At 36.2% G+C, this 10,984-nt stretch overlaps 1 protein-coding gene across 1 annotated transcript in view; it reads left to right on the top strand.

Moving 5' to 3' along the window:
* The window catches only part of TEX10 (testis expressed 10), a 44,267-nt gene that overhangs the window by 26,876 nt on the left and 6,407 nt on the right, over nt 1-10,984 (top strand). The window contains exons 10-12 of the mRNA XM_012638270.1: nt 2,657-2,745; nt 4,322-4,455; nt 9,565-9,645. Of these exons, the coding sequence (XP_012493724.1) occupies nt 2,657-2,745; nt 4,322-4,455; nt 9,565-9,645 (304 nt within the window). The remainder of the gene's footprint in view (nt 1-2,656; nt 2,746-4,321; nt 4,456-9,564; nt 9,646-10,984) is intronic.

Raw genomic sequence — 10,984 nt, 5'->3', positions numbered from 1 at the left:
CAACTTCTTCTCTCCACTTCCTCCACTAAAACAGATATCTTGATGCCAGGAATCGAAATGTGGCTGCATGTTCTGCGTGGGTAATCTCACTGTCAGGGAAGCATCCGGCCAGTCACATTCCTGTTTCTCACTCTCTGCTCAGAGCGGCCTTTGCCCAGCCCATGATAAAGGGTAGAATTAGTAACTATAAAGATAGCCTGAGCAACAGAGCCAGGGTAAACAATTTGAGCCTCAGAATGAATTTCAAAAGAGAATAGAGAGCTAAATTTATCAAATTGGGAAGTGCATTATTCATCTTTAATTTACAAGGTTAAAATCACTTTTTCAACATTTCTTGAAATTGATTCTCCTTAGAAGCTGCATTTAATATCTTTATCAACATCAGTTATGATTCACTTATGCTTAATAACTTTTGTCAAGGATATTTTCAAAAATTTTTTTTTTTTTCTTTTTGTGGAGATTTGAGAGTTGGGAAAATACAGTAATTTACAAATACTGATAATAGAGGCTCATAATCATTAAATTAAAAGCAGATTGTCATTATAGTTAAAAGTCTACCAAATTAAATTTTGCCTTTTAGTATTTGCAGAGTCTATTAGGAGATTTCTCTCTATATAGATGTAATATTCCTATTTAAAGTAATCTCTTTTTAAAAAGAATACAAAACTAGGACTTTTCAGTTTTCTTGAGCCACTGGCATTATCATTTTATCACTTTTCATAGCCTCAGAATTTAAGATTAATGTTTGGTTCATTCAGACATGTTGGATTACTTCATATCTTTGGTTTTCTCTTTAGAATACCTCCTCTCCTTGATTGTGACTGTAAATTAGCCAACGTTTTCATTGTTTCCCATTTGTATTGTTACAGTAGTCTTGCTTTTTAATCCTATTTTATTTACTGTCATCAGATTAATTTTCCTGAAATATTCCTTTACTCATTTCTCATTTTTATTTTGGTACATTAATTGGTCTGTGAGATCAAGTTCAACTCAGTTTTTATAGTTCTGATGCCCGATGTTTCTGTTAGAAACGTTTATCTAATAGCAGGACATCGTATAAGCAGGGCATTCCATATGTGAAAAACCCATTAGCTAAAAATTGTTCATGTTTATTTTTGCTTGGCTTTTAAAAGTATACTTAGAACTATTACCCCAACCTTTTTAACCAGCCACTTTATAGTTCCTTAGAATTTGACTTTTTCTTCATACCATTCTACTTGTGGTGTTCCATAATTGTTTCCAATGGCCTTTTCTCAGTTTACCTCTCTCCCTCTGGTTTATTTGTACCTGAGTTGGAGAACATAAAGCATAAATATGAGAAGGTAGTCTACAATGTTAGATAAAATCTCTAGGGAGGGAGAGATTGACTTGGATCAAGAATTTGGCTTGGGTTTTAAGTAGGGTGAATATATGACTTGGTCTGCCAGGAGCAGTTCCAGTTTACTCCTTCTGTCTCAGCAGAATTACTAATAGCGCCCCTTTTTACTCTCACAAGTGTTGTGGCTTGGGCATCATATATGGTCTTCATAGTTTTAAAGACAGTGTGATGTGCTGCTTGTCATTTGTCCCAAATAGACTACTAAATGGATTTGCTATTCCTTTTAGCCACTGGATGGCACAATTGCTTCCTGTTTTTCACTGGGTTCAGGAAGATATTAGTTTGTTTTCTAACCACTGTTTTGTATGCCTTTCTGTTGAGCATCCGTGGTCTTTTTATAACCTCCTTAGCATATGATACTCCCTCCATAGACCTTTGCTTAAACCTGGGAATGGCACCCAGAAGAGTTTTCATTGTTTTAACTCTCTCCAAGCTTAAGAATATTAATAAATATAAATGCAATTATTATAACAGTGAAAAGAATTATTAAGTGCTTGTAGGTGAATTATAAACTCCTGATTTAGTCTGACATTTATTCAGATGTCTGTGATAAAATCTGTATTCTCAGCCTGTTGCCATTCTTAGCCTTTTTTACTGTATTCATGGTTGATATTTGCTCTTTCTTCCTAGTTTTACCTTGAAGGGAATTTTTAAAGGAGACACTGGAAACTGATCTCATAGCAGAAACCAAATAATCCTCATTTAATGAGTACCTGCTTTACATTTAGCTATTCCTCTGAGTCCTCTGCCAGTATCTTACCCTGCACTGTTGTGAAATAGACCTAGTTAACAACTTTGCTAAGAATAGGAATACATGGTTATCTTACAATGGCTTTAAAGAGAAGTTTTCTCTGCCTAATTCAGATACTTTTGCTTAGGTAGGAAGCTGGAGCTTGTTTGAATTTAACTCATTTGCTGAGGGTAAGACGTTATAAAAAAATCAAATAATAAATACATAGCAGCTGAACCTACTACTGAAAAGCAAAACTTCATTTTAGTTCCTTGGAGTCTGATTTTCAAGTGGGGTGGAAATTTTCTATTATGCCATGTATAGCAGAGTGCTTTTTAATGAAACTTCACATAAATACGTTTGAATTTTAAACTTTTCTATTATGGTCCTTGAGCCCTTTTATATAAAATTGAAATTATACTATAGGTTTTATTTTAAGCTATTAAATGAGACTCGTTTTGAGAAAAGAAAAATGGTTATATACTGTGTTATTTTTAAATCTGTCAAGTTTATCACTTTTGGTAACAGTTCTCCATTGTTTATTATAGGTCATCATTTTCTGGATGGAAGTATTCAGTTAAAGAGTGGTTGATGAGTGATGTGGACTATTTGAGCTTCTTATTTTCTACACTTACAGGTAACCATATTCTTTTGGCAGGTTAAAAAAAGGAAAACACCTAGTGTGAATAACAGTTCTCCTTCTAAGATTTGCTGTCTTATTTGTTTGGTTCTCAGTTTTGAAGATAAATATTCTATCTTGGAATGATTTTTACTATGATTAATAAGTGGAAATCTTTGAAGAAATATTTGTACCCTACATTGTCAGGCTCCTGAGGCAGGAAGATGGATGATTCCTCTTTAAATATCTCATAGTACAAGTACCAGATACTTGAGGATTATTTGAATGCCACGTGATTATATTTTTATTTCCTTCATAGTTTTATTGCTATTCTCATCATTGTTTATAGTGAATTGTACCTAATTGGCTCTTTCTAAAATAGCCAGAGAGAATCTCATTGCATACTTAAAAAAATTGGTGAACAGAATATCCATTTTTAAACATGTTTAAAATGTTGAACCTGATACCTAAATAACACCAGATTTTGATTAGTTGTTTTCTACATTCCATTTGCTCCAAAAACAAAATTGCTAAAAAGAGTAGAAATGTTTTAAGTAAGACGTATTAGTATTATTACTATTGTTTTAAATACTTGTACTATTTCAACATTTCCATTTTATACTTGGATGATGATGAGAGTCTTTGAGATTATCTGAAGACTTGAAATTAGGAGAGTTAATTAATATATTGTCAGAATCCAAAAAGAACTTAACTGGTTCTAATACTAAGCTGAATCTAACAAGATAAATATTTCAAGTAATAAATGTAAGCTCCTGCATACTTATTTGATATTTTTGTTGGTATGCATTTGAGATGGGAGGGGGAGCCTTTATGTTTTAATAATAGTACCTGTCAAAAAGTTTCTAGTGACTTTAGAAAGCTCATTAGCAGTCAGTACTATGATACGACTATGAAACTAGATGATGCCTCTTTAGGCTGTGCTTGTGGATGTATAATGATCTGAACATCAAAGCAGATAGCTAGGGCTGGGCCATAAGCAATGGTATTCTGAGCATTCTGAAAGCCACCTTTCAGGAGCGACTTTGACAAGTTGTCCGTGTAGGTTACGCCAAGTGGAATGGAGATGGTAAGGGAATCAGAAATTTTGTTGAAGGTGCTACGTGCGTATTGTCAAAATAAAAAAAAAGACTTAGGGGGATAGAGCAGTTTTCAAACATTTGAAGGGCTATTATATAAGAATGTAAAGCGATACATATTTAATATTAACATGAAGGAGTATATTATTGCTTTTAGTTGTTCATTTGCTTTTTTAAAGTCTACCATTAATTGGAAAGATTATGCCTTTTACTTCCTTTTAAAGTAAAAGTGGTAAAACCTTAGTAGAAGGGGAAACCTTTTTTTTGCTATATTATAGATTGGGTCAGATCACATCCTTTGTGTATATAATTATGAATTTAACTGCCTCCATTGCTAGCATTTTATTTTTTAAAATATTACATGAAATGCAGAAGCTTAGAGAAAACAAGGCAGCTTTGAAGAAGGGTTTGTACATGTCATCTCTTTAAAAATTATGAAGAATATTGCTGCTTTGTGATGTATTTATGTTTTTCATTGGCTTTGTTACCTGCTTTAGGGTTTTCAAAAGAGGAGTTGACTTGGCTTCAGAGCCTTCGAGGAGTTCCTCATGTCATCCAGACGCAGCTTTCCCCTGTGCTTCTCTACCTTACTGACTTGGAGCAATTTTTACACCACTGGGATGTAACAGAGGTAATAGCACATTTAAAAAAAGAAACTGGTAATTATTAAAATTCTGTTCTTCAACCACCAATAGTTACTATACATTAGAGTTGCCTTGCATGAGACCTTAATTTTAGAGGTACAGAGTGGTATAATAAGACAGGATATCTGTTCTGAAAGCGCTTATTATCTTGGATAGGAGATGTAAATTTATAAAGGGCAGTGTTTTTCATTATAAGTTATGCCACTAGAATGGAACAAATCAGCAGTTGGAATGACAGAGATAATTTTATTTATTTTTTATTTATCGTAGGGTAGATCCATCTTTTTAAAAGGGAAAGCTTCATGGAAGTGGCGTAATTTCATAATTTAACTTAGTGAGGGATGGATAAGATTTAAGTTGGAATTGCTATCCTTTCCTTTTTTTTTTTTTTTTTTTTTTGAGACAGAGTGTTGCTCCGTTGGCCAGAGTAGAATGTTATGGTGTCAGCCTAGCTCACAGCAACTTCGAACTCCTGGGCTCAAGCGATCCTCCTGCCTCAGCCTCCTGAGTAGCTGGGACTACAGGCACACACCACCACACCCAGCTAATTTTTCTATTTTTAGTAGAGACGGGTCTCACTCTTGATAAGGCCGGTCTTGAACTCCTGACCTCAAGCAATTTCAGCCTCCCAGAGTGCTAGGATTATAGGCATGAGCCACTGTGCCCAGCCGGACTTGGTATCCTTGAAGGTGACTTATATTTATTTATTTTTTTGAGACAGAGTCTTACTCTGTTGCTCAGGCTAGAGTGCCCTGGCATCAGCCTAGCTCACAGTAACCTCAAACTCCTGGGCCCAAGCGATCCTTCTGCCTCAGCCTCCCGAGTAGCTGGGACTACAGGCACGTGCCACCGTGCCCGGCTAATTTTTTCTATTTTTAGTTGTTTGGCTAATTTCTTTCTATTTATAGTAGAGACGGGGGTCTCACTCTTGCTTAGGCTGGTCTCAAACTCCTGAGCTCAAGTAATCCTCCGGCCTCGGCCTCCCAGAGCGCTAGGATTACAGGTTTTAGCCATTGTGCCCAGCCTAAAGGTGACTTTTTTTTTTTTCTTCACACTGCATTTTATTTAATCTTGTGCATTAAAACAAAAAACCAGAGCAGTTAAGAATCTAAAGGCAGTCTTCAAGAGTTTCTAATCATTTGGCCTCTGCTTCCTTGCCAATAATATACTATTTAGCACTTTTATTTTGCTTTACAAATCTTATCTAAGTCATTATTTAAGTCCATTTTGTGCTGCCATAAGAGAATATCTGAGGCTGGGTAATTTACAGTGAACATAAATTTATTGGCTTAACAGTTCTGGAGTCTGGGAAATCCAAAAAATTGCTAGCATCTGTCAAGGGCCTTCTTGCTGCATCATCCACGGTGGAAGGACAAAGAGAAGGTGAATGAGCTGAAGGTGACTTTTTAGACGAAAAATTATTCACCAGTTCCTTTGGTCTTAAGAATTAATATATAGCTTATTAGAGTTCAATTTAAAACCCTAATTCTTCCTTAAGTTTTAAAGTTCAGATTACAAATCTTATTTTTTTTAAATAAAGACAGTAAATTTAAATAATAATTTTAAAGGGGGACTTTGATATAATTTTATTTCTTTTACAAAGTTAGTTCAAATTTTAAAGTGTTTAAATAACCTTAATATATTCAGTATTGGTTAGTTACTTCAGTTTTCTGACAGATCTTCACAAATATTACAATTATAGTAAATCTTACAGCTACCTAATAAATTAACTTAATAAATACGGTAAATCTTAATATCTTATGTTTTAGTACTATTTAGTAAAACAGTGAAACTTCACATTAAAACTGTAAGTCTAAATTAATTATTGACTTTTTAAAAAAGTTGTTTTGTTTTGTTTTTAGAGGCAAGTTCTCAATATATTGCCCAGGCTGGCCTGAAACTTCTGGGCTCGAGCAATCCTCCTGCCTCAGTCTCCCAAGTAGCTGGGACTACAGGTGTGTGCCACCACGCCCAGCTACTGACATATTTTAAGTTGGAATTACAAGGCTGATCTTTTCCCTAATAGGCAAAATTGTCTTTAATATTACAAATACTTAAATACACAAAAATTTCATTACTAGGTTAGTTAATTAACTTCTATTCTTTTTTTCTTAAATTTCTTCCCTTGCATTTAAAGGTGCTTGTCCAGTAAGAATTTTGGTTTTAATCTTTCATGCAAAATCTGAGTTTATGTCCTCTGCTGGGTGATATTTTTTTTTTTTAATGATCCAAGAGGCCTCTGGCCAGGACACTGACTATATTCTTTCCTGTAACCCTCAAATGCTAGGCCAGAAACCTTGGGTTTTGGGGCTTTTTTTTTTTTTTTTTTTTTAACCTTTTTGGCAATATTCTCAACAGAGTAGTCTCTAGATTCAAGTTACAACCTAATTCTTCTGTTTGTTGCTATACCAATTGATTTTATTTAATTGATAAATTTATTTCTATTACGAATTTGCTTGATGTTCTTCCTATCTCTAGGGACTATATCATTTATAGATATTTAACATATTTCTTTCATGACTTTGTTTGACTCTAGTCAATGACATTTATCCTCTTTTTATTACCTATAGTACCTGGTACTGTGTTTACTTATAGGTTTTGAAATCATATGTTCAGTTTAGGCTTTCAGCTTTCCTCTATCTCTCAGGCTCCATATGGTGACTTGTAAATCCTGAGGGAAGCTCACATTCTTATGGTTACGGCACCACATGCAACTTCTTAGGTGAGAGACTTGGGGAGGAGAGTTCAGGTGTTTTCATTTTCTCATTTTCAAATGAAAGAGGATGTTATGTTACAGTATGATAAACCAGTTTTCTACAAAGAACAGTGGAGAATGGCAGTCAGAAAACAACATGTAGAATGTAGTTCTGCTCATTGCTATTGGATGTTGCTTCTTCCATATGCACTTAGTGAACAGAAATCAGGAATTCAACACCACAGAGTTCATTCTAGTTATTTCCTGTCCCTTTTTTGTACCTGCCTTCTCTGACAGTGAGAAACCTGGCTCCCATTATCCCTAATACATTTACTTAACTTGATTGGTTCCTCTGCCTGTAATCAATCTCCCTTTGCTGCCACCCCTCTCTCCTCACTCCACTTGGACTCTAGCTTTTGGGGACACTCTGCCCTATTCATGGATAGCCTGCTCTGGGCCACCTCAGCTTTCCCACCCACTCCAGTGCCCATGTTTGCCTAGCTTGGCTCCGCCTGTATGGCTTGAGAATGGAATTGTTCAGGAAGGGAGGGGGAAGCAGAAGGGGAGAGAAGTGATCATTTATTATTGAATGGGCACTTTTCAAATGCGTTTTACCTTTTATTAATGAAAATATTTACTGTTTGCTTTGAAGTAGGAAGATGGCATTGGAAATAAGTTTTTTTCATTGTTACTTATAGGTATAAAAGACAGGAAAGGTTGCCATGTAAAAACTCTGGATAATCAATCAGTAAGAGATTTTATAGAGAAATAATGTATTGAGCTGTTGATTTTTCCCCCCACTCTCAAATCTATAAATAACAAATATAAAAAGCCTTGATTTTTGAGGGCTCATTGACAGTTCTCTTAAACTTAGCTTGACCAATGTCTTCCTAGAGTGTCTTCCACCAGTCTTACCTTTGTCTTGTGATATGATTTTTGTACATATTTCATTTCAATACTATACCAGATAGTTTGTGTTATGCCTGATGTCTGCGAAGGATTTCTGGTACTGTCCTAGACTGTACCTGATTTTTTTTTGAGAAGTTAGAAAATTAAAAATACTAGGGGTTGGGCTGGGCACGGTGGTTCATGGCTGGAATCCCAGCTCTTTGGGAGGCTGAGGCTGGAGGATTATGTGAGCCCAGGAGTTTGAGACCAGTCTGGGCAATGTAGTAAGAACCCATCTCCACAAAAAAATAAAAATCTTAGCCAGGGCCAGGTGCAGTGACTCACACCGGTAATCATAGCACTTTGGGAGGCTAAGGCAGGAGGATCACTTGAGGTCAGGAGTTCAAGACCAGCCTAAGCAACATAGCAAGACCCCATCTCTACAAAAAGTGAAAAAATTGGCTGGGTGTGGTGGCACATGCCTGTAGTCCCCGCTATTCGGTAGGCTGAGGCAGAAGGATCACTTGAACCCAGGAGTTCAAGGCTGTGAGCTGTGATCATACCACTGTACTCCAGTCTGGGCAACAGAGCAAGACCCTTCTCAAAAAGAAAAATATCAGGTGTGGTGGCACGTGCCTATAGTCCTAGCTACTTGGGAGGCTGAGGCAGGAGAATCACTTGAACCTAGGAGTTTGAGGCTTCTGTGAGCTATGATTGTGCCACTGCACTCCAGCCTAAACAACAGAGACTCTGTTTCTAAATAAAAGAAAGAAAAAAATACTAGGGGTTTTACTCCTAACTCCATTTTCTTTCCATGTAGATTTCTCGTACTTTTACCTTTAGAGAATAGGAGGCAGGATTGTGATTAAATGGAAGTGGGTATTAGTATTTTCTAGATGGTAAGTATTTTTCTATTGTACATTTCTCCACCAAGTGGAAAGAAGGCATCAGCCCTTCGTTCATATCATTCAGATCTTTCTGTTATAGCATTTAATAGAAATACAGTAAGTCCTCATTAATGTCATTTATAGGTTCTTGGAAACTGTGACTTTATGCAAAATGATGTGCAGGTCCTTGAATAACGTTTCCTAATAACATTGATTAGGAAAAAATTTGGTTTTGTTATACATTTTTTCACTTAAAGTCACAGTTTCCAAGAACCTATGGAGGACATTAAGTGAGGACTTCTGTATAGTCTCCACCTTGGTAGATTATAAGCTGTTTGAGAAGTGTGAGAAAGAAGAGTTTCTCATTCTTTGACTCCTGTACTCGGTACCTTAACAGGGGCTAGCGCAATACTCAGTAAGTGTGTAATAGATAAGTTATTTGGAAAATTAGGCAATATATGAGGTCTGATTGTTTGACTTTTGACATTTGCATCTTCAAAGTCATTTTTTGTTACGTTTCCTATTGATAATATGTAGAGCAAGTAGGTTAAAAAAAAAAAAACTGTTGAATTTGTTTCTGACCTAAAATATTCTGATTTAGTTACTGGTTTTCTCCATTTTGACAGGCAGTTTTTCACAGTTTATTGGTTATCCCTGCCCGAAATCAGAGTTTTGACATCCTGCAAAGTGCCATCAGTAAGCATTTGGTAAATATCTGCAATGTTTTTCCTCTTAAAAAAGAACACGAAGATTTATTGGTTAAGATTGAATTTGCCATAGCCACAGAAAGAGCGAGCGTGTCTGGAATACCAAGCTTAATGATAACCATGGCCTCTCACAGGATGATGTAATGGCAAGGACTGAGAACTCCTGGTGTTTTTCCCGGCTGTTACTAATTAATTCTGTGACCTTGGGAAAACCCCTTCTTTTCCCAGAACCTTAATTTCTACATCTGTAAAATAAGGGACCTTAAAATTATACCTTAGGTTCCTTCTGACTTGTAATGCTCTTATAATTCACATGTGCCTCACATCAGTGTATCAGGAATCTAGCATCCAGACTGGAGTCTAGGTTCCACCTAGAAGGTTTGGAATCCAAACTAGGGGATATCCTGTAATAGGCACAAGGCATGGTCACTGGAAGTAGTGGGCTCCTCTTGAGACAGACTTGTCGTCTGATATCGAGTGCCTCTTGTTCCCATTGGTTTTAAATTCACATTAGGTATGCCTCCATAGTTGCTTTTAACTTCCTCCAGTATTTTTATCTTTGGCTTTTTATTATAATGTATTATAGTACAAGGGAGGGCTCCCAGATTATAGCCTCCAGATACTCACTTGTTTGGATAATTTTATAGGCACATCAACACCCCGTTTTCTCTTTTAAAGTGTTACTTCTCTTAAGTTGGAAGAGAGTACTGTTTTGAATTCCTAAATACTCTTTTCTCCTGCTATCAAACTTCCAGTCCTTATCCCTGTGTCATCAAAGATGCCCACTTTTTTTCCACCTGCACTCCAGAGATTTAGGCTTTCCTTTGACTACATTCATTATTCTTGTAAAAGGCATACATGCAAGTCAGTCTTGGCCAGTATTTTCAGACAGCCTGATGGAGGAGGTTAAGGCCTTGGAGTCTGCAGATATTTATTATTTCTCAACAAATAGTTTCCAAGAGATTGAAACCCTGTGTATATATAGTTACAAGTCAGACTCAACCTTAACGATAGTGCATACAGTATAGCCTACGTGAATTAGCATACCATAATGACCATTGTCTGGCCTGCCGGGGTTTCTCGGCAGTGCAATTGTAAAATGTTAAATATGGTAATATCTCTTAGTGACTCCAGTAGTTATAGTTTCCTTATTCACGTCTGAATGACTGGCTTAATCAAAGGGCAGGGGAATGCTAATTGTAAAATGAACTGTCTACCTTTAATTACCTGGGATGGAGGGTGGTTCCAGATAGCAGAGTTTTCAACTTTGAATAATGTAAAAATTTTTTAAGTGGCATTGTTGGTATCAAGATTTTCTTTGGCTGCATGAAACAATCCC

The sequence above is a fragment of the Propithecus coquereli genome, unplaced genomic scaffold (genome assembly GCF_000956105.1).
Source record: "Propithecus coquereli isolate 6110/MARCELLA unplaced genomic scaffold, Pcoq_1.0 Scaffold128, whole genome shotgun sequence".
Classification (NCBI taxonomy): Eukaryota; Metazoa; Chordata; class Mammalia; order Primates; family Indriidae; genus Propithecus; species Propithecus coquereli.
This window is presented reverse-complemented; position numbering and strand designations above follow the sequence as displayed.